General features: G+C 37.7%; 1 protein-coding gene across 3 annotated transcripts; it reads left to right on the top strand.

Annotated features, from left to right (window-relative positions):
- On the top strand, window positions 1-24292 carry LOC123519476 (UDP-glucuronic acid decarboxylase 1-like). 3 transcript variants are annotated; one of them, XM_045280815.1, is made up of 10 exons: window positions 1-124; window positions 5862-6059; window positions 11425-11702; window positions 11884-12072; window positions 12667-12763; window positions 13442-13555; window positions 14353-14540; window positions 15006-15138; window positions 17261-17394; window positions 22084-24292. In XM_045280815.1, the coding sequence occupies exons 2-10, from the start codon at window positions 5993-5995 to the stop codon at window positions 22228-22230; spliced, it is 1347 nt and encodes a 448-aa protein (XP_045136750.1). In that variant the 5' UTR covers window positions 1-124; window positions 5862-5992; the 3' UTR covers window positions 22231-24292. The 3 variants fall into 3 exon arrangements, with proteins under 3 accessions (XP_045136750.1, XP_045136749.1, XP_045136748.1); XM_045280814.1 differs by lacking the exon at window positions 1-124 and adding an exon at window positions 2218-2312; XM_045280813.1 differs by lacking the exon at window positions 1-124 and having other exon boundaries at window positions 5669-6059.
- Window positions 24293-25344: the final 1052 nt, after the last annotated feature.

Raw genomic sequence — 25344 nt, 5'->3', positions numbered from 1 at the left:
GTAACGGAGTGGTGATGGCGCTGCCTCACTTCACCAAACAGTTAGTTATTGCCACTTAATTTTGAGCACACCTTTTCAGTTCAGCACGCCACACCGCCAATTCCGTCACGCAGGAAAGTACTAGGTAAATATACCCCTAAACACATCACAGTTTCTGTTCTCTATCACGGTGATGTAGTGAAACGACAACTGGTTGCTTTCAAATGTGAGATAAATTTCTGATGCTGTCACTCAGTGGTTGGTTGAATTCTTCATAATGGCAAAGTGTTGTTAGTGAGTCTCAGATACAAGTTACGCTACCGGAGGCTCAACTACGATAGAAGACTCGATGTTTATATACAGTGTAGCAACCGCATAGCTGTATAATGCAGGATGAAACTAGGCTGTATACATCTTCATTATAGTCCTCAGGATACACAAAGGATCTGCAGGTTTAGGTTATCATGGAGTTAAACCAATAGCAGTACTTCTCTCTGGAAACTCGAGCCACGTGGAACTACAGCGGTTCTGCTGGCACGAAGCCTCTTCATAAATAAGACGCCTCGAGGGCCAGAATAATTTGTCGTAAATTACTTGTACACACGTTACTTGTACACGTTAGTGGCAGCCAATCTTTGGTGGTCGCCATACTATTTTGAAAATTTGTCGACAGAGAACAGTATTTTAATCATGGTAAGTTTTTTTTTTATTATTATTTAGATTGGTTATTTATTTATTTATTTATTTTCTTATCGTGTTAGATGTGGATGTGGGAGCAACAGCCGCACTTACTGCGCTTTGTCACACTACACCTGTGTAATGCCCAGGCAGCACACCTGTGACTATCGTTTCTGCCGTAGTTATGTTATCATTTTTTTCCTCTGTGTGTGTGTGTGTGTGTGTGTGTGTGTGGGTAGGTGGATAGATGGATTGGATGGGTGGTGGCGTGTGCCCGCGCGCTGGCGCCCTACTTCACACTAGGTACTTTCGGCTTGATACGTTATTCCACCTTAAGTTCTTTTCAGGTAGTGTTGCCCACTGAAGTAGTAGTAGTAGTAGTAGTAGCAGTAGTAGTAGTAGTAGTAGTAGTAGTAGCAGTAGCAGTAGTAGTAGTAATAATAGGAGTAGTAGTAGTAGTACTAGTAGTAGTTCTTGTTATTGTTGTTGTTGTAATAGTATAGCAGCAGCAGCAGCAGCAGCAGCAGCAACAGCAACAGCAACAGCACTAGTAGTAGCTGTTATTGTTTTATAGTATTGTTACTACTAACATTGTGACTATTGCTAACCAGTGTCAATGAATTTTGCTTTAGAGTACAGTTAGTGAAGTGCTTATTTAGATATTATCGTGTACGTTGTAAGTCCATGCTGGCGATAATGATAAAGAGCCTTCAACATACACCACATGTACACGTTTACAACTCGCCATATCACTCACTACCTGCAGTTCACATGATAAAGTATTTTTTATATGTAATAGTTCTGTAACACACACACACACACACACACACACACGGCCCAGTAGCTCAGTGGTTAGAGCGCTGGCTTCACAAGCCAGATGACCGGGGTTCGATTCCCCGGCCGGGTGGAGATATTTGGGTGTGTCTCCTTTCACGTGTAGCCCCAGTTCACCTAACAGTGAGTAGGTACGGGATGTAAATCGAGGAGTTGTGACCTTGTTGTCCCGGTGTGTGGTGTGTGCCTGGTCTCAGGCCTATCCGAAAATCGGAAATAATGAGCTCTGAGCTCGTTCCGTAGGGTAACGTCTGGCTGTCTCGTCAGACTGCAGCAGATCAAAAAGTGAATTACACACACACACACACACACACACACAATTGATGATCCAAAGATGAAAACTGGGATTTAGGTGAAATCATTACAAAGTTGGAGTAGCTATCAGGGCAGCTCGTGTTGTCATCTAAACTGTAGGGTTTCTCAACCTTTTTTTCAGCAATGTCCGCGTAGTGTTGTGGTTAGCACGCTCGACTCACAATCGAGAGGGCCGGGTTCGAGTCCCGGTAAGCGGCGAGGCAAATGGGCAAGCCTCTTAATGTGTGTTGTGTGTTGATGTGGTCTCAGTCCTACCCGAAGATCGGTCTATGAACTCTGAGCTCGTTCCGTAATGGGGAAGACTGGCTGGGTGACCAGCAGACGACCGAGGTGAATTACAAACACTTGTTGGCCTTGCCTCAAATGGCCGCTCTCTCTCTCTCTCTCTCTCTCTCTCTCTCTCTCATATATGTTGAACAGTGTTATAGCGCAGCGTGAAGACTGAAGAGGCACCGAGTTAGTCAAGCAGACGGTGAGACGCGCAAGGCTGTGTACCACCGAGTGGGGTATGTATACTCGTAGTGTCAACTACAGGGAGGAAAGGCAGGCAGTGGTGATGTGTCAGGTGGTGGTTGAGGGTCATCCTTTGTGTCTGAGGAAAACTTATTCTTTATATATATATATATATATATATATATATATATATATATATATATATATATATATATATATATATATATATTATGGCTTATAGCTCCTGTAGGCATATTTGAAGAGTATGGAAAGCGCTGTTCAGCTTCCACCCATTAGTGGCGCAGACAATTTTATTTAATTATATTAGGGCCCATATTAGAGATGTATCGGATATCCGCATCCGCGGAACATCCGCATATTTTTTTTCAAATCCGCATCCGCATCCGCATCCGCAGTTGTGAAAAACTGAACATCTTCGTCCGCCTCCGCATTAATGGTGAAATATATATCCGCATCCGCACTCTACAGAGGATGTGTGGATACGGATGTGTTCCATGCATTGCACAACCAATAGATTATAGAGTAATACGTATATAGACACGCAGTCACAGACTCGCAGAGTACTGCCTAGTGCTTAGAAATGTAGAGTAAATTTATTGATGTGTGTCTAGTAAATTAATTATCTAGTAAAACTAAAGCAAATAATATCACGTATCCATTTCCTTTCAAACTTACACAACGTAATATGTCTAGAATTTGGGGGAAGGACAAGAGTAGGGAGCGAATTTTACATAGTGACTATAAAGTATAAATACATAGTAAATAAATAGCAAACTGCGAATGGTGGAATGTTAGAAACTTAGTAACGACAGATGAGTGAGTCACTGTGTGTGTGTGTGTGTGTGTGTGTGTGTGTGTGTGTGTGAAGATGGAGATGGAGAGGAGGCTTATCACCCTTGCTTGTCACCTTTACCCCAACCTGATACCTTAATGCTGGAGAGAGAGAGAGAGAGAGAGAGAGAGAGAGAGAGAGAGAGAGAGAGATTGTAATGCGTGTGTCGTGTGGCTGAGTAATGTACATTGCAGTCTTATTCCCATTTCACATGATATAATTCAGTGCTTCCTTAAATACATTTATTGCGAATGTTTCCATAATTATACTAATAATAATATTGAAAAATATGAACTGACAGCGCTGAGCTCTTATCGCATTGAGTTTTCCTGTCGTCGTCTGTTTCCCCTGACATAGTGAGTTGTCGATGAAAAGATTTTCAGAGGAAGTGTAATATTAGCTATTGTTTTATTATTATTATTATTACTATTATAGAGGGTTTTTCGATGTATTTCATATTAGAATTTAATGCAATGAAGCATTATAATAAAGTAATTTTCTTTTCACATTTGTTAAGCATCTCCAAAATTTATAGTACTGACCCATAAGTTGTAAACTGGCATTCTGAACATAGGTCTTAGTACATAGTACACTGGCAGGTCATCAGTTTGGTAAGAGGTTGCCTTCAAAGTAAGCTCCTTCCTTGCTTGCTCCCGCACCCTGGCAACGCACAAAATGTGTGGCTGAAACTCGTCATAAAACTTTATTATAACTAAAAGTACTTCCACTTTACTTCCACTGGTAAACTCTGGAACTCCCTTCCTGCGTCTGTATTTCCGTCTTCCTATGAATTAAATACTTTCAAAGAGAGAAATATCAATATAAAGACACCATTCGAACTCATTTGGCAGTATTTTAGTTCTCCCACCTTGTTTTTTATTTGTTACTCCTGCTGTCTGCATGGTCTGACACTGAAGCAGGCTTTTTTTTTTTTTTTTTGTTCTCTTGGTCAGAGCGTTTGACGTAAAAACATCAGCATCCGCATCCGCATCAGCGAGGATGTCATATTTTGATATCCGCATCCGCATTTGCATCCGCATTTTAGCAGATTGATATCCGCATCCACATTTGCATCCGCAAAATGACATCCGCATATACATCCGCATCCGCGGGTGTCTGAAATTCGACATCCGATACATCTCTAGCCCGTATCACCACCCAAGCGCATCTTTGGTGCAACCACCTGGAACCTGGGTATCATGGTGACATGTAGGTAACTTTAAACCACCCGACAAATAGCATGACTTCAATGCAGTATGTGGTGGGATTCGATCCCACGCTCACCACCTTATCCACTAGGCCACCGCCTCCCTAAGTGCAAGTGACGTATGAAATTTCTCTCTCTCTCTCTCTCTCTCTCTCTCTCTCTCTCTCTCTCTCTCTCTCTCTCTCTCTCTCTCTCTCTCTCTCTGTGTTGTTATATTGATCATGATAATAACGGTAATATTAATGATGACAATTATGATGATAACCATATAGTAACAACAAAAAATAATGATAATAATAATAGTAATAACAATAATATAAATAATCATAATAATAACAATAGTAATAAAAACAACAATGATACAGTAGATATACGTACATATATATATATATATATATATATATATATATATATATATATATATATATATATATATATATATATATATATATATATATATATAGAGAGAGAGAGAGAGAGAGAGAGAGAGAGAGAGAGAGAGAGAGAGAGATTGATTGATTGATACATTTATTGTAGAGAGAGAGAGAGAGAGAGAGAGAGAGAGAGAGAGAGAGAGAGAGAGAGAGAGAGAGAGAGAGACCTTTTGTCACAAAATAACTCGCGAGTCTGGCTAATTGAAGACTGGAATCACTGGTAAGTTCCCCCTCTACGGTAATTAAAGATTGAGACTGCCTTATCTATATCCTTTATCATTGACAAATGCCGTTAGATTGATTGATTGATTGATAACTTTATTGTTGTAGAAGTGTATACAACAAGGGAGGGGGTCGGGTCATGCCGATAGGTTATCTGCTTATAAGATGATAAGAGAGCTAGATACACGAACTTTTATCTGACTTCTTGCTTATAAACTTGCTTTCGTTTGAGTTGCACGGGTTATAGTGTTTAATTCTGAGTCTTATCATGTGACCTCTCGGTGTATAAAGGGATCTTAAATATTGATAATGAAAAGCTCTAAAGTAGATAGAACCTACTGTATTCCTAACCAGAAAAATTTAATTTTTATTTAATGTACCTAATTTCTCTTCAAGGTTTCGGGGAAGGGGATCTTTGAAGCTACTTACCGAAGTTGATGTTGATTTGATGTTGGAATTTCGTGAGCGTTTTCCTTTGAATATTAGTTTAAGGTTTAAATTATTCATAATAATTGGTTTTGGTGATAATGCTTAATTTCATTGTAAAAGTCACGAAAAAAGTAAAGCCTTATATTTTGTTGATAAACAAATTCAGTGTCTGAAAATTAGAAGGCTATGTTTATTTTCCATAATTTTAATTTCCACACACGTTTCATTGTGCAAAGGTGGTACGAGGAAAAAGCGAGAAATAATCAAATATCCCCTAGGAAAGAGAGACAAGGCCGAGGCGCATCGTCAGCTGTGTTTGGGAGAATCAGCTGGCTTGTGTTTTGGTGTCGCCGCCGCGGGAAGAGTGCTAGACTTCCAGACTCGGGTGCGTTGGTGTGTGCTCCAGTGTGTTGGTGTGTGTATTCATGTGCCTGCCCTCCTTGTGTTCATGATCCAGGGACTGAAAGGTGACTCAGGACCCCCTGTGCTGCCCCGGGGCCTGAGGTGGCGGCTACGTGGGCACTGTGGCTCGGACGCGGGCTGATTGGGAACGTCCACTTCCTCCTCCTTTTCCTCTTGTGCGCGGGAATGAAAACTGTGAAGAACATGAAGAAATGGTTCACCTCCCTCACACTCCTAGGCTTCGTGCTGGCCGGTAAGCAGGACTGGTGCGGTGTGTGGGTACTGTAGTGTGTTGAGGCGTGCAGCGATTGAGCACAGCCATAGGAAATGCCGCGGTCTGAGATGTATGGTAGGAATGGTTGGCATGTCATCTGTTGCTCTTCCGCTTATCTCAGTGCTATTGCTTTATAGTGTTGTTATGTTTTCATTCTCATTTTGTGATGTTAATGTGTTTTTGGGTCAATTTGAATTGAATGAATTTATAATTTACTTTGATTTTTTATCACTTATGAATGCATAGAAAGCTTAGAGAATGGTGAAAAAGGGGAATTTAAGGACAAATAAACCAAATTTGTATCAATTCATAATATCAATGAGAAGGTTTTGCCTTTTTGAACAATCCAAAACCTGTGTCAACTATCTTGTGTCAGCGTCTTTGCCATGTGACAGTGAGGGGCATTTCAGAGTTGAATGAGAATCTCCTAACCAGCAAGCAGCTCCCTGGACCCTCCCCTAGTGAAGCTTCCTGCTGGCCTTCAGTCTTGTGACTTTGTGACCTATTGCCTTGTTCCAGTTCTGCTCACACAATATTGAAGGATATTTTAAAGCTAAATCTAAACAACTATTTCAGAATCATGCTAATTAAGAATAAGAGACCATGTCTTCCCTCTGTCATAGTTGCTAAGAGGTTAAAAAGATGGTTGCTGGGCAACTTGACCCATTGCCAACTTGGACCAATGTATGTACCACCTCGGACCACTGTGTTCCAGCAGTTATTATCATTATTCCTTTCTGTTTACTGAAAGAAAATATTATCTACAAGAACAAAATGTATATTTATTACTTCATGTAATTAAGTTTTAAAAAATCTAGCTATATAGCTAAAACATTAAAACAAGTTATAAAACATACCTATATTTATTTCTAGAAAAAAGAATCAAAATAAAACATCAAAATTGCTTTAAAACTCAAAATGTGCATATCCATAATCTATGAAATGAGTAAAATATTCCCTTTAGGCACTACCCTAAAAAAGCCATCATTGCTATGAAAAAAAATACAAATAAATAAAAGAAATTGCTCAAAAAAGGATCAACACTATTATTGAGTTTCTCTCCAAGGGGAGGTTTGCCATACAGCAGGCTTACATACCTATCGGGTTCTCATCGAAGTCTCACACACCAAGCATGCATCAGACATGTCACTGGAAAGGCTTCTAAAAGCGTTCACTATAAATGTGAGGGACAAGCATTGAATGACAGTATGGAAGTCTTATCATGTTATGTTTTGTTTGTTGTTCAGTGTTTTCATGAATCGTAAAGAGAAGCATTGAATGAGAGAATAAAGTAATGAGCGGTAAAAGTAAAATAGAGCTGATGGTTTGAGTGATTTGAAAACTTAAACTATGTATACACTGAATGAAAACAAAGTACCTAAATCATATAATTCTACAAAAACCTAAAACATGAACAGAGGCATTGAATGACAGATGAAAGTAGTTTTTTATGATGTGAGCAGTAATAGCTGGATCAATCTGATGGTCCGAGTTGGTTCATTAGGCGGGCCGAGTCAGTAATAGTGAATGGTCCGAATTGGTAATGGACCAAGATGGACACACACCATGAGGTGCTGTCATGTCCCTTTTTTATTTTTTGTTTATTTTTTATTTATTGATTATTTATTGATTATTTTTTTTCTTTTACAATAGGTGAACTAGTAGGAAGTGAACAACAATGATTAGTTAGGCGGAACAGTGGTTTAGGAAGATTGTTGATACAAGTAGTTATACCAAATTTCAGCTGAACCCACATGTTCCTCTGAGCAACTGAACATTGTTTACATCAATTTTCATAACGCAAAAGTACTTGAATCTTCACAATCCATTGCTTTGGCTGTTACTGATTTCCTATGTTTATGTTGTTAATGTTGATGTTGAAGGGCCTATCATCCAGACAAAAGATATCAGAGATGAAATTGAGATGAGGATGAATCTATAAAACTTGTGGTCTCTCTCCTTTTAGTCTGTGAGGTGTGGGTGTGACACCTTCCCTCTAGTGTGCAGGAATGCTAGCTGCTATGTACCACTGCTTTGGCTTATATGTACCATTAGTGGGCTGCTATGTATCGGCTCCTATGTACCACTGCTTTGGCTTGCATGTACCAAACAAAGCTGCTATGTACCAGATACCAAGTAGGAAGATAAGATATCTATTGTAAGAAAAAAATTAAAACACACAATATAAAAGTAATGAAACTACATTAAAAGATAACACAAAAGCATAAACTTAATAAAACTGCATACAATAATTAAAATTTGTCAACCAATAAAATTCAGCATACTGTACATTGACTCAATACAGGCTTATTCTTCAGCATGATCCAGCAGTTCAGCATACTGGTTTAAAAATTCTGATGTTGTTATGGATTTGTTCTTATATTTCATCCACAGGTCAATGAGGTTAATTTGCTTTTGGATAGCATGCTTCCTTTGGTATCTATACATTTTCTTTTGTTTTACTGATTTTACTATCATAGGAATTCTACTAGATTCATCATATATAATGCTAATTAAGAGGTACATGTTTATAGAATTGGTTTTTGCTACCCTGTTAATTGCATGGTGCCACATTTCTGCATTGTTATTAGTCCGAACAGGGTGCTTGTAAGAGCTTCAAGGATGTGGAGAATGCATCTCGTTCATGATCCATTGTCATATAGTGAGTTTTTTTTTTTCATAGTAGGTAATGAGAGCTTGAAGTCGCTGATCAGAAAGTGGCTGGCTAGTGATACGGTGAAAAGCTGGCTCTATATGAGATGGCACGTAAAGGAGTCGGAATCGCACATATTTTTACTGACTCTGACTCTGACTCCAATTCCGACTCCGACTCCGACTCCGGCCAAAAGTAGCCAACTCCTCAACTCCGACTCCGACAACACACCCCTGCTTATGACAGGACAGCTACATAGTCCTTTTTTTTTCTTCTGGACATTAAGACAAAACACAATGGAATCTGTTTCATAATTCCATCCTTCTTTATAAAACTGTGCACACTTAAAATTTGAACAAAAGGTACACATGGATGGTACATAGCAGCCAGGGATGGTACATAGCAGCCATGGATGGTACATAGCAGCCATGGATAGTACATAGCAGTCAGGGATGGTACATAGCAGCCAATAATATATAGAGGCCTGTTATGAGTGTGCAGTACCAACAGGGTATCAATGAGTGTGATGAAGGGAGATTGAGCGAGAGAGAAACAGAATTGTGAGAAGAGAAATATTAACACAGGATAGGGGAGTGCTTTATTGTTTTGTTGATGTGCCCTTAGATGAAAAAGCCTTATATATATATATATATATATATATATATATATATATATATATATATATATATATATATATATATATATATACACACTTTATTTTTGTGGCACCTTGTCTTAGACTGCCACACTGGACTCCTACTTCTGGTGGGTGGATTCCTGTCCTATTGACCAGATGTTTTTGTTGTATGAAGACTTTGTCGAAACACTAGGAGGAGTCTGATTTAGCCTAATGTAAATATCTGGGCCTGAAGGGAGAGGATTCCAATGATGGTTCAAGTAAATCTTGACAGCTTAAGAAAGTAGCTCACTCCACCAGGGATTACTAAGGCCAAGAAGATAAATACAGTACTTGATAGAGCAAAAGTGAGAGACTGGCCAGCCATCAAATTCTTGAAAGAGTTGTGTTAAATAATCTGACACAATTTCAGTAAAACCATGATTGATTACCAAGGACTAGAAGGTATTAGTTGGCTTTGACTGTCACTATATTTGGGACATCAGTAAGTTGTGGTTTATAACACATTGTCATAGTTTGTGCCATAACAACTTTTGTCTTTCTTCATAACAATTTGAGATTTTTTGTATTAGTTGGTAACTTAATTCAAGAGTTAAAGTATTACATTTAAGGAAGATATAAGCCTGTCTTCAAGAATTGCCACTTGCATCTCAGAAATATGGAATGCAGATAGCTAAAGTTGGAACAGTGATGGCAAATGGAGAATCTTGAAAATATGTTCTTCCATAAGCACCCAGTATTGGGAGAAATTAAGTTTATCTAGACTAAATGTGAGGATATATTTCAGAACACATTGAGCTTGATGAGCTGTTAGTGACTAGAAAGGATGAAATAGTTGTCTGTGTCTGTTGAGCCTTTGCATTGTACAATACATGCGATGATTGCCTGCTACATGCTGTTTGACATCATATAATCCATCATGGCTGTTTGAAAGCACATAGCTGTTTAATTTATGGTTTGCTTTAAAATTGTCATCAATACTACTGATCCATGAATAGTCAGAATTTTCACTTGTGTTGATATTTCTTAAGACACTTCTGCTTCTTCATCTTTGAATGGTGGGAGGGGATTGAGAAAGAACCTGAAGACATAGCCATTGATCACTACTACCTACCATAACTGAGACTCAGCACAACAGCAGCATCTAGACTGGCAGCCATTGGTGGTGAAGCCAGAAGAGGCGACGCAATGCATACTAATCACGTGTCACACAACAATCCTTAACAAACTCAGATTTTTGTGAACCAGTTGTAAATTTGTCTTGATATTTGGTCACAGTGATTTTAAAGTAATGTTTTAATTTGCTTGACCATTTATATAACAAAATACAGAACAACATTTCACTCCTCAATAAGGAAAGATTCTGTATTTTAAGAGACGGGTGGTCATCCTAATGTGTCCCATATTTTCATTTACTATTCTTTGTCTTCATTTACTCTTGGAGGAATTTTTTGTGTTGATAGTTATTATATGGAAAGATTTTAAATGCTAAGAATTAGATTGTGAATCATTTTACATATAGATTATAAATAGGTGGATGGTATTCAGACTTGTGATCAGCAAACACTAAATGTGTTGGGTAACTCCCTCAACATTATGAAGGCTTAACTGTAGTAGTCTTATTGTCAGATTTTACTTTACCCACATTTTTTAAAGTTAGTTTGTAGAGAAGTACAAGTGAAATAACTTGGAGCAGGTGTGTGGCCAGAAGTCAAATTAGGGGTTTGTGGCTGCATGCCAGGTGTTCTAACCAGTTACATCTGGTTGGTGAACCAGATAGTGTATAAATTTTTCTTAAAATAAACTACTTTTAGATATTTCCAAATAGAATGAAGTATGCTCCAAGTAATGATAAAAAAAAAGACATTATTTTTCTTACTTACAAACAGAAATGTATTTTGTGATAACAAAAACATTGAAGGGTTTTACCTAACATTATGAGTGATTGAAGCTGCTTTGTTGTAAGTTGCAGTGGAATCAGACTTAGGTTACATGAGAGAGAAAATTAAGGAAAAGTTTCAATGGTTTTCCTAATATAATTTTTGCTTTCACAGTGATATTCAACTGGTCTCTACTGGTATCGTCCAAGAAGCCGAGTGATGAAGAGGTGGCATATGTGGATGACAAAGCCCGCCACTACTCAGAGATTGGACCAGAAAGACTCCCTTCTTTGTCCCCCTCTGCCAAGGAGCACCAAGATATCAAGTCTTTGGATGAGGCGCTGCTCAAGATTAAGGACCTTGAGCGGCGGCTGAAAGACATTGAGTTCAGGATACCCAAAAAATACCCTGAAGTGAATTTTCTAACATTTAAGGATCGCAAGAGAATTCTGGTTAGTCAACAATGAAGTGAATCACAAACATTTATTATGTTGTATTTGATATGGTTATTAAGGCTTGTAATAGTAATGAGAGACAATAATGATGTATAAACAAAAGAGTAAGAGCTTCCTTCACTACACTCATGGTACGCTGACTGCCATTCAGACAAATGTAATTGCATTATTCTTGCAGGTGACGGGTGGTGCAGGGTTCGTGGGATCACACCTGGTGGACAGGCTCATGATGGAGGGCCATGAGGTTATTGTAGTGGACAACTTCTTCACCGGAAGGAAACGTAATGTAGAGCACTGGATCGGCCACGAGAACTTTGAACTGATCCACCACGACATTGTCAACCCGTTGTACATTGAAGTTGACCAAGTGAGTTACCTGGGAGTTTCTGAACCAATATATTTATTCATCCAATTTTTTTATATCGTCTTGTTTTCTTCATATGAATGAGTTTTCTGCTTTGTGATGCTACATAGTTACCAGTGCATGTGAAGAGAATTTGTGTGTAACTTTATGCTTCACTGCTCACAGTTTTGTTTATACATGTATTTGTGTGTTTGTTTGCTATATATACAGTCATGGCAGGTTATAAGATACAAATATTTTGTGAGATAAATGACAGGGATGATGAGAATGATAACACATGACGTAAATGACAAGGATGATGAGAATAATAACATGTGAGGTAAATGACAGGGATGATGAGAATGATAACATGAGATAAATGACAGGGATGATGAGAATGATAACATGTGAGGTAAATGACAGGGATGATGAGAATGATAACATCTAGATATACTCAATCTTGTAAGAGCTAAAAATTGTTAATGACCTGCAATTTATTGGATATTTATTCATTTATTTATTTTCTTGCCCTTGGGATACTGTCTTTTAATTGTAAAAGTATAATTAAATAGCACATTCACTAATGACATTCACTGATCCCTCTCCTCCTACCACCAGATTTACCACTTGGCCAGCCCTGCCTCTCCCCCACACTACATGTACAATCCAGTCAAGACCATTAAGACCAATACTGTTGGCACCATCAACATGCTTGGTGAGGCAGTCACTTCTGTCATTTGTATACCTAGCTGCTTAATTTTGGATCATTAGTATGCATGGCTAGAGCTACACTGGTTCAATCTTGTCTGTAACTGTGTTCATTCAGTTTTTGTAAGCTCTTTGCCATCTCTGGATTTCAAAAGAAAATTTTATGTAGAAAAATTAGTGTTAAGCTATTGACAGATAGACAGATAATGCAAAGGGATGATTTGTTAAAGCTAGTTGTGTATGTAAGTAATCTCTAAGTAAATTATTATATAGTATATATATATATATATATATATATATATATATATATATATATATATATATATATATATATATATATATATATATATATATATATATATATATATATATATATATATATATATATATATATATATATATATATATATATATATATATATATATATATATATATATATATATATATATATATATATAATGGTACTGATGATGTCAGTCCAGTGACTTTTCTGACCTCTCATACTGCTTTTCACCTAGAGTACTGACTTTAGTGCTTCAGCTTGGCTTCTTGCATGATCCTTCCAGCTGTAGGGATTGAGGAGATAAAGGATTTGATAATTTATCAGGATGATATAAGAATGGAAGATCAGCTTTTCAAGTTACGAGCAAAATTAAACTCTACCTTGTATCTTCCTCTCTGCAGGTCTGGCCAAGCGTGTTGGGGCGAGAGTATTGATTGCCAGTACCTCAGAAGTGTATGGAGATCCAGAGGTTCACCCACAAACAGAGTCTTATTGGGGTCATGTTAATCCCATTGGTGAGGTGTAGTTGTGTTGAGTTTGTGGGTTGTCATCAAAGCATCGGGGTGGTTGGTTGGTTAACGCAGGTGACTGGCACATTGCAAGTTCCAGGTTCAATTTCCAGGGGGTGTCAAAATTTTTGTGGTGAGGTCGCCTTCCCAACGGTTAGGTTAGGTTAGGTTAAGCACATGACACATGGCAGGTACCGGGTTCAATTCCCAGTGGGTGTCAAAATTTTTGTGGTGAGGTCACCTTCCCAACAGTTGAATTAGGTTTGGAGAAGTTTGAATTCAAGGATTTATGGATATGCTGAATGTGGATATCACACAGATTTTGTATGTGTATGTGTGGATGTAATTGTGAAGCTCATAGGTGAAATGATTGTCCTTTCCAGAATCATGCAGTCATTAGAATATGAGTCCTGTCAGGGCTGTTTAATTTGAATCAGGTTGATTTATATTAATGATTTAAATCCTTACTTAAAAGAAAGAAAAATTTTAATTTATTATTTGTATGTTAATAATTGATTTATTATTATTATTGCTATTATTGTTAAACTGAGAACTCATTAGTAAAGCCACAACATATACTTTTCTTTACACCATTTTCTTGATTTTATAGATGATTTATCCAAAGAGTGTTATATTAGGTTACTTTTCATTTAGAAAGAGTCACTCTAGTTGCCATCTCTTCTTGTTAACAAATATTTGAGAGAGGTGCAGAAACCTTGTTTAAGCATCTAGGTAAGGTTTCATTATATCATTCTATTGATTCATTGGGCATTACATAGAAAAGAATCACTAATGCCTTTCAGGTCCCCGTGCATGCTACGATGAGTCCAAGAGAGTGTCCGAGACTCTTGCTTATTCTTACGGCAAGCAGGAAAATGTCACAGTGAGGGTGGCGCGCATCTTCAACACTTACGGCCCTCGCATGCACAGCAATGATGGCAGGGTGGTGTCCAATTTTATCCTTCAGGCACTTACTGGCCAGGATATCACTGTAAGTAATAAGGTTATTGCTTGCTGGCTTGGTAGTTATTAGTGTTGGAGTGTTACTTGAATCATTGCTTTAAACGTTCTGTAAGTACCAGCTGTTATTGATGAACCTTGCTAAGCTCTGTTATTGTAAATGTGTTTGTTATGGCTACAATTGTTCGTGTTTTTTTTTTTTTTTTTTTTTTCTTCTTTCTTTACTGTTTCATTTAAAGTGTTCCTTTGTTACCTTATGTGTCAATATTTTGTGCCAGAAAAAAGTTCAAGGCCATGGAATTTCTTCTGTTAAATTTCTTGAGAGTAATGATGCATGTATTGATTTGTTTTTTATATGCATTTGGTGGATGCCATGCTTCTGAAGGGAATAGTGAATATCAAAGAAGGAAGACATATCCCAAAAATGCTTAGACTGTTAAAGTTACGGTGTAATAGATTTCTTGGATCCTGTGTCATCCAGCACCTGTCCCCACAGATCTATGGGTCCGGCAAACAGACTCGCTCGTTCCAGTATGTGAGTGACCTAGTGGATGGTCTAATCAAGTTGCTGAATTCCAACTACTCTATGCCAGTGAACCTTGGTAACCCTGACGAACATACCATTGAAGGTCAGTGTTGCATGGCAGTGACAGAAGATGAGTTAGGTATTTATGTAACATGATGCCTATGTAGGACAGAGCTAAATGCACAGTTTTCATTTCAGACTTTTGTTGATATACACTCATCCCTCATTTTTCTGGACTAAATGGTGCAGGCACTAGTCTGGATAATGAAAAAGTTCAGATAACACAAATGGGTCCTTCGTTTGCCAATTATGGATATTTATCCTCTTAGACTTTTTGAGGAAATGCAATGGTTTCCCTGACAAATTAAACCAAAACAAACTTAATCTAAATTAACCTAACCCTAAAACTAACATGTCAGTAATAGCCGATGCACAAAGGAAAAAAAATTAAGGAAAACTTCATAGACGTGAAATACAGTGAATAAACTAGCGTGGTAACAGACAGTTCAGCGATGTACCATTTCGCCAATGAAGATTCGGTCCAACAATCAAAAATGCCAAAAATAATTTGAGGAGAGAGAGTGAGAGAAAAATTGTATGTAATATCACAGTGTTACGTGCCAGATATATAATCAGAGCCCCTAGGTGGGCACATAACACATTAAAGAACTGATGGATCGTATAGTGGTTTTGAAGTTAGTAATTTCTCAGGTAATGGGGCAAAACACTTAAAGTACTTTACTTACAATAAATCTAAATACAAACAAAACTTAAATATCCCAAACCAGAACATAACACATTGAAACTTATACCAACAGCAAAGTCCTAACACATAACATAATAAGTAAACAAGAACCCAAAACTTAAATATCCCAAACCAGAACGTGACACATTGAAACTTGTACCAACAGCAAAGTCCTAACACATAACACAATAAGTAAACAACCCAAATAATAAAAGAGCCACCACTAGAGAAAATATGATACCCGATGACAGAGTCTCGGCACTTAGAGGAGGAATGGAGAACAGGTGCGCCTGGTGATGTCTGAAGCCTCTCTCGCTCAACCCAACAAAACCACCTCTATAAGTAGACTCGAGTAGAGGGGTAGTAACCGGGTGGAGAGGGGGAAGTATACGTGGCTGTGGCTGACGTGGCTGATGACGTACGAGCTCTGGCGGCTTCACAGCTCCGAGCTGCGAAGCTCCGATCCTGGCGAGGAGTGACGGTGGTGGTGATAGGTGCTTTGGTAGTCCAGGAGTCATAGGCGTGACAGCAAGTATTAGGAATATTTTAAGGGCAAATGTAAGATAGGTGGCCTGAAAACAACTCATTGTGTTCCTTGGTAATCAAACAATCATTAGACCAATAAATAAGTAACTGCACTTACGTTTTATAGACGGTGTCTGCAAACTGGCACACCAGTGAATCGTCCAGCTGGATGTTTCACCGGTGAATGAAATAGACGATTCGCCAGTGTTAGTGAACTAGCACACCACCGAACCATCCTTAAACCACTACCACAATACTGATTGCTGCTGTATATAACACTTCATAATTGTGGCATCTAATGTAGCATCTTTTCCACTCCTTACATTTTTCCTCAGTGCACCTTTATCACTTTTACTTAATGATGTATCCACACAGTGTTTGGCAGAATATTACACCTGCTTATCTTTTGATTTACTAATGTCTGACATGGTTTGCTTGGCCACACCATGTTCTTCACAAACACTACAACTCCAGATTCTTTCTCTAATTTTCTTATTAATTCCAGCTTTTTAAGTCACAGTTAAGGCCACTCATGTTCAACACCCTTGGAAGACATAATTAAGAGTTCCAAGGTATTGAAAAATGCACAAACTTGTACACTTATACCAGACAAAACATGAGCGTTGCCTGGACTTGTTTATAACCGCTTGGCACCATCTATTGGCCGTTTCTAGCAGTATGCAAGGTGTGCGTTGTTTGAATTTGTTGGTTGGCCATCCGGACTCAAATGATTAAATTATTATCTGCACACTGTTTGGATAAACCAAAATTCGGATAAATGAGGGTTGAGTGTAGTATATGATGATTCGGACTTACCGCTACAACATTGAGTCAGTAATTGCTGCTTCCCTAATATCCAAAGAATGATATCAAGATCCCATATTGTAAGATAGAGGAGTACTATATTGTTTTCATTCTAATGGAGACTCATAATTTTTTCTGTTTCTCCACACAGAGTTTGCCTCCATCATTCACGACATGGTTGGAGGGAAGAGTCGCATCATTCACAAGGACGCCATGGAGGACGACCCACAGCGACGCAAACCCGACATCACACGGGCCAATCACATCCTTGGCTGGCAGCCGCTGGTGAGTGTTAGTAGAGATGATACATTAGTGGACTTGTGTCTTACCCCACACTGGTTTACTACCAGTGTACCATTTCTCACCAAACGTACTACTTCAGAAGTGTAGTGAAGCTGAGGGTAAGACCAAATTAATCCTTTAGTGGACACTCATAAAAATAGTGGAGATACTAAAATTTCCTTTTAGGATTGTAAACTAGTTGTATTTCTAAGACTTTTTTTACTCCTGAACATTTTTTGACTTGGGACACTCAGTGACTGCAATGCTTGGTCAACAAATGTAAAAAAAAAATATATAGATATATACATACATACAAGTGGAGACCAATGAGAGGCTTGTAGGATGTGGAGGGGTTTGGCCATTCTCTTTAATTAAATGGATCAGAAACTAAATGCTAATGACATCACAATAATTGTCCCTTTAAACATGGCACCAAAGTAAATATTGTAACCCTTTAAAGGGTAGTCATTTAAATGCTCTACATATGTTCCTTGTGGCCCTCTTGTTGCCTTCTTGTAGAAACCAGAAGCAGACAACTGAAATGTATGAGCATGACATTAGTTAGAGTCATATTTATCTCAAAACACCATCATATGTGCACCATAACCTTCACTATAAGCAAATAAAAATGCAGGTAATCACAGAAAACATTATTATTTTAATTCATGGTACAGTATATGCCTTTGTGTGGAGACACACACACCAGATAAATGTTGCAGGCCACAATGAACCCTTGTCACCGTAAAATAAGTTGCCATGTATTTCATTATTTTAGTTACCTATAGTGGGCAAAAAGTTCCGCAAGGGACTTAAACAGTTTCAGGGAGGCCAGGCAGGGAGTCCTGCGTGTGCTACATACACCCTTACTCATCATCATGTTTCGCTCATTTCTTTTCACATTTCACGGTTGACACCCATATCACGTTAGAATACAAATATCTGGCTGTCTGCTATCTATTTTTCATACACCTACCTCCATTATTATGGGCTTGGGGTATGGGAAGGTAGGAGCAACTTGAGCCAAATCCATCGTGTTTGGTGTCTAGAGAGAGAATGCTCGCTTCTAGCCATGCTACCCAGCCTCTCATATGAGCTAGAGAGTTCTAATTGGTTGAGAATGTAGCTGAGGAGAGTTCTCATTGACTGAAACTTATCCAAGCTACCTGCATCATCAAAGTATTGCACCACATGGGCCCAAACATACTGCATGAAGTGTCCCACATGGGAGGGCCACTTGTGAGTGTTTTAAATGTACGATTTTTGTGAATTTTTATGAAATTGCTGATACTATTCATCGCTTTGCCGTATATACAGTCAACTCTTGAATAATGCGAGTCTGAATAATGTGATTTGAATTTAACATGACAATATTTAAGGAGGTACAATTAAATAACGCGATTTATTAAATTTGATGCCGGTTAACTTGACTTGATTACGTCATGCTCACCCATACTGCTTTTGGAGGGAACCGCCCAAGATGCTGTCAGCCGGATTCTTAAACCATCCCTTCCACCTTCATCAGTTGAAGGATACTGTCCAGGAGAAATCGGTATTCTTACCCCCTTCAACACAATGATGCGCATATTGCATCATGGCTGCATTCTGCTAGGATGGTGTGTTTATTTTCCCAGATACTGTATCAGATCTCAGAATGTAGGTAATATATATGATGGCATACTTGATTTTCATAATTCTTACAAAGGTGTAGGACTGTCTTGTATCACAATAAATGCTGATGCACAGTGCTGGAAATAATTTATTTTTTATTTTTTTATTTTTTATGGTACCAATAGATTAGTTTACCATAAAAATAACGTTTCTCTCATTTGTCATCTTCAGAAAATGGTCTTGAAAAGGCAGACTATAATTTTTCTATATAATTTGTGTGAGTTTATTTCTTATTGTACATACCTATTATGAAGAATAACTTACCATCATCATTATTTCTGTAGTGGAGAGAGAGAGAGAGAGAGAGAGAGAGAGAGAGAGAGAGAGAGAGCTGCCTGTGAGTCATGTATCTCCCCACTCACACACAGGCCAGATATGGAACCAGTAGCTGTTTTCTGTTGCCTGTAGTGAAGAGGTTAAGAGCGAACGCTGCCTTCCCACAGCTCGGGAAGGCAACGATCAGGCAGGATTTACCTTTGTCTCAAAGATGAACCAAGAGCCATGACTTCTTCATTACCTTTGCATAAAATTTTCCTAAATACCTATTATTATTAGTTTTTTTTATGAATTAATTGATTTTAGAAACATCGAAATATATTGGTTATCGTTCAAATAGTCTACTTTACAAAAATTGTGGTTGGAACAAAACCATGGAACAAAAATAACATCACTGCTGCCAGCTTCAATCACCACATCTCCATCTCCCAAGTTTTCTATCGGAATTCTACTTAGCTTACAATCAGTCTCTATTTCATAAGTACCCAATTATCTAGATAACTGGTGGACTGTCCTCTTCCCATAGCATGCACAGTTGAAAGAAGTGGCAATGCTCTCCCATGTTAAGACCACTGTATGGACATCTGTGTTTTTATTTAGAGGCACTTTTCTCTGGTTCACCAAGTCTATTAATAAATCACACTCTGCAGCATTAATAGGGCTGATTCTCTTCATAAAATTTACCATGCATCCTATGGCAGAAGAGTGAGGCTGCATGGCATGGACTGCATGGCTCAATCAGCTGATGTGATGGTAAACAAACACTGCTACAAACCACCACCAAATTATACTCAGGGTTTATTTTGTTGATTACACAAAATAAATGTATGAATACAGGATAATGTTCCTGGCATATAAAATCATGACAAATCACGTTGAATTAATAATTTTCCAATTTCCCGGACAAGAAAGATGCGTAGGTGAGAATGTGGATTTTTATTGTTTCCGTGACCTGGTGATGTATTAATAGCTTTTTTTAAGGTTTGAGTAACAAAACCCCCAAAATAGGCGGACTTTCCCATTGGCCAGGAATCTAACCCCCCTATTACCACTGTTTTCTATGAGGAAATTATGTTTGAATAATGCGATGTCTCCAGGAACATAACCCTTGTGTTAATCAAGAGTTGACTGTAGAGAAAGCCCGAATGTTGATTGGAATGGTGTATTGATTTTTAAAATGTGTATATTTTTCTTTACTGAATCTTTACCAAATGTATTAAAAGGTATCCAAGAAAAGTAAAACAAGTGATTTAAGTTTTGTAGGACAAAGTTAGCTTTTTTTTATAATGTATGTATCCTTTACTTAATACGGATTGTGATGTGGCAGTCTTGCTTGTCACCACTCATTTATGTAGCAGGATGTTGTCAACCTTTCCTAGAGTGAGAGTCAACACTGAAAACTCTTCTTTGAGTACAGTTCTCTTCCCATGAAATGAGAATCAATCGGGAGTTTTCAGAACTAATCCACCAGATGTTACTGCTGCTACATGTCTCCTACTGACATAAGCTAAAATATTGTTGTATTAAATCCCAGGTGCATACAGATGCATAGAACATTGATTATTATGATACTATTGACATTCTGTATCTACTTTTGAATATCATGTGAGGATAATTTTGGGAGAAGTTTGTCAAAACAAAATTTTTTTTATTATCTAGTAATACTGCTACCAATATCTTATATATAGAATATTACAAATCTAAAATCTATTGATTTGGAAAATGAAAAAGGTAAAAGCTTTGACCCAGCATACTCAGTAACATCATGATGTATGGATATAGTTATTTTTATGGGTATTTTAGTATCACTTTCACAAGTCAAGATCAAGATCAAGACATGGCAAAACAATCGAGCATAGAACAAGCATGTCACAGGACTACTGTAGAGTGAAGAGAGAGAAATATGTGAAGCTTTCCTCCTCCTCATGGCATAGTGGCATGGACATTACAGCAGGAATTAACTATTTGTCCAACAATGTGTTTGTTATGTTAACAGGTGGCCAGCCCAAGTTAGATGGCAACATTTCCGCCAGATTTCTCGAGTTCCCTATTCTTAATTAGAGTTGTTGTTTCCATATACGTACTAGTAAGTTAATGTGTGGGTTGGACTTTTTAAGTGACACAGACATGTTGTCTTCATGTTGACTGGATTAATACACTTTTGATCAAGGGTGAACTGTTGGGAATGTGGAGATGATCAAATAAGCCTCAATGCCAATTCACTAGAAAATCAACTTCTGTACATTTGTTCATGAATAGGGTTTGATTTTGCCTGTGTTACTGCTTAGAAGGAATTATGTAGAAAAATATATTGACTTATGGCATCTCTATGTTTATAGAATGACACTGTAGTTATATTTTATACTACCTTTGTGTGAGCGAAGGGGACATGTATTGTGCTGCCATCTGGTGACAACCACTAGTTTGAAAACTCACCATTAAATTTTATTTCACTCAACTCTCATCATTTAGTCTTACATCTCATTCCTGTTGTACGAGTATCATACTGTATTCAGGCATCCAGTATTTTTTAGTCATGCTATAGAAATTTTCTTGCAAATAGCTTTTCTTTTGTGTTGCACCACCCTTGCATGGAATATCTGAAGGAAATAAAGTGTAAGATATGTAGATGTTTCTTTAGGTAGAAAAAAAATTGGGGGGAAGCTTATGAGAAGGAAGATATAGAAAGAAAATTGTTATGATATAGTATGCAAGAAATAATGGCCAAGACTTTCTATCCTTCCTCAGGTTCCCCTTCAGCAAGGTATAAAAAAGACAGTGGAATACTTCCGTCGGGAGCTGATGCGGTCAAAACATTCAGAGAGAAACTTACATGATCCTGTGGAGGCTGGCAATCTTAAGGTGTCCTCTAATCCTGTGCTGACAGATGTCTGACAAGGCTTTGTTGTATATTTGTATGATAGCTAACGAGTGGGTGAGAGTGCATGGCATCAAGGAGCACACTTAGTTGACCCATCTTTCATTTATTTCATTAGGGCTTTATTGCTGTCTTAGACTGTTGAATGGATGACTCAAGTTTTGAAATTATGGTTTGTGCATTATCAGTAGATTATTGCATTTTGCCAGGTTTTATTTCTTGTGTCTGCCTTTGCAGTTGGTCACATTTTTGTATCCTTGATTAATCACTGGCCTTTCATTTCCCTCTGGTATGGAGTTTGAAGGAAATAGTGTTCAGAACTAATGATTTATTTTCTTGTAACAAAGCTCAACACCTGGCAGTAAATGAACCACTCACTGATAGTGAAGAATGAAAGCATATTTTTGTAGGTGAAGGAAGAATTGAGTAAGGAATATTTGACTACAGAGCCATTGCTTCATAGTGGGCAGAGGGATGAGTACCTGCAGTTTAAGTTAGCTAGTTGGCCTGCTATCCTCAGAAACTAAATCTTATGTAACTGGATTGAAGAGATCTCAACTTTCCATGTCCTGTATTTTACTTTGGCTTTTCTTTAATTTTATGATATTTAATTGTTGTGTCACAGTACATTTTTCTTTTTCTGTGTATTTGTTGTTTCTGGTGAAGAGATGGACTGTGCGATTTTTTATTTTCTCATGCTGTTTAAACTTGCCACTGATTCAGACTCCGTTCATCATCAAAACAATGTGTCTGCTTTTCTGACTTGCTTACACACAATGGATGAATTTTATGATGCAGCATTCATGCGAGTTCTTTTAGTGTATGCAGTAGCCATTGACATCCTGTTGCACGTTTTATGTAAAGGAGTCCCTGAGATCATCCTGTTAAGTTAGCTTTAGACGGGCTGATGATAATGCTTTTTTACTGGTTAAGTCCTTAGTAGAAGCTGGTCACGTACCCTTGAGGGTACAATTATGGGTTGTAAATCCGAGCTAAAGGCATGACATTCCTGCTTTAATTACAGTATGTTACATGATGTATTTTGAATCTGCTGTGCATCAATAAGCATTAATTAAAGAGTGAGTCAGAAAACAAGGCATTTGATTGTTAGATTATGACTGTGACATTTGGTTCTATTGAGTTCCTCCAGGTGATTTTATTGAAAAGTAAAATAGTAGTTACTGAAATTTTTAAATACATAATTCACTGCTTTTGGTTTCACTGCATATTACAAAATTATACCTTGAGTTTGTACGACAATATTTTGTCAAGTTGCACACAATTTAATAACTGCATCTTCTCTTACAGACTGTGTTATTGTCATTCTGAGTATTGTTTTCATTGTACGAGTATATTAAGGTGACAGAGTTGCCAGTCATTACTACTAGATAGTGGTGAATACAAAATATGTTGATGAGGTGAGGCACACCACCATAGCAGTGTAGGGAGCACATTGTCAACCAGACAGCTCTAAGTGGTGGTGTTAAAATGTGTGCCACCTTACTTAAGGTGGGATCTTTTAAGACAGTATATTGGAGTGATATTTAGAGGATATGAATCGTTGTGTACATTGAAAGACTATTATTTATGTGTTGATCTTTTTAGATTTTATATCTTGTGCATAGTGTATGTATATACAGTATATGCATATTTAGAATATTCCTGCTATTTATTGGTTGGCTGTGGGGTGGAAGCAGTCAGCACACAAGTTCCTGCAGCCAATGTCCTGTGTGGGGAGGATCTCATGTTTTAGCTTCCACATAATGCTAGCAAGTTGTTTTGTAAAGGTGCCGCGCCGGCCCGCTGAACATTGCAGTGTTAGGTTTTTTGGCATTTACTTGTTTTATCACTTCAGTGTACATAACACCATCATTCATGATATTGTCATGACTGAGAGAAGCATTTATTGGTGGTCTTTACTTTGGTATTTATTACATGTTGGTCATATTCTGAGAAGAGAGAATTTATTTGGTTTTATATTTTGAATATCTTACTGTTTTTGAGGTCATAGGTAGGTGAAATAGGAAGGTTATACTGTCCCTTTGTTTTGTGTGTTATATATATATATATATATATATATATATATATATATATATATATATATATATATATATATATATATATATATATATATATATATATATATACACAGTATTATGATTATTTTTATTATTATAATTATCACACATATCCTTCAGATTTTGTGTTGAAATAAATATTCACTATGCACTTGCTATTTTATTTCACCAATGCAAGGCATTGCTTGGTGTTTACATACAAGTGTATGATGTGTGTGTGTGTGTGTGTGTGTATGTGTGTTTCATTGTTTCACTGTTCGATCTGCTGCAGTCTCTGACGAGACAGCCAAACGTTACCCTACGGAACGAGCTCAGAGCTCATTATTTCCGATCTTCGGATAGGCCTGAGACCAGGCACACACCACACACCGGGAAAACAAGGTCACAACTCCTCGATTTATATCCCGTACCTACTCACTGCTAGGTGAACAGGGGCTACACATGAAAGGAGACACACCCAAATATCTCCACCCGGCTGGTGTGTGTGTGTGTATGTGTATTTACCTATTTGTATTTACAGGCAACCCCCGTTTAACGAAGGGGTTACGTTCCTAAAAAACACTTCGTTAAGCGAAACTTCGTTAAGCGAACCGATTATAACAAGTTTAACCCCTGATTTGAACTTCCATTGAGAGTAAGCAAAGTGAGAGTGCATCATAGTACAGTAAAAGGTTTAATGAAAGTAAAAATTATGAAGTTAAACATTTAGGTAGTTTAGTTTAAGTCATTATAATGTACACTAATGTATGTATGTACGTAACTTTATAATGTTGATGATCTTAACTTTATGAAGGGAGGGAGAGTGAAACGAGAAATACACTAACCGGCAACCTGTGGAATGTAAACAAAGTGCGCATCATGGTACTGCATACAAAACTAATGTACCATATTTCCACAAGGCTTTCCATTTTGTCCATTGTGGAGTCATGAGTTCTGGTGGTTCTTTTAGCTTGCAAGGAAGATACGGTTTCACCAGCCTTCTAATAGAGTTTCTTGACTTGAAAATAGTAGACAGTAGATGGAGTCAAGCCATGGTGGGAAGCAATGTTATTA

The sequence above is a fragment of the Portunus trituberculatus genome, chromosome 45, assembly GCF_017591435.1.
Source record: "Portunus trituberculatus isolate SZX2019 chromosome 45, ASM1759143v1, whole genome shotgun sequence".
Taxonomy (NCBI): domain Eukaryota; kingdom Metazoa; phylum Arthropoda; class Malacostraca; order Decapoda; family Portunidae; genus Portunus; species Portunus trituberculatus.
Note: the sequence above shows the minus strand (reverse complement) of the source record. Positions and strands in the feature narration are given on the sequence as shown.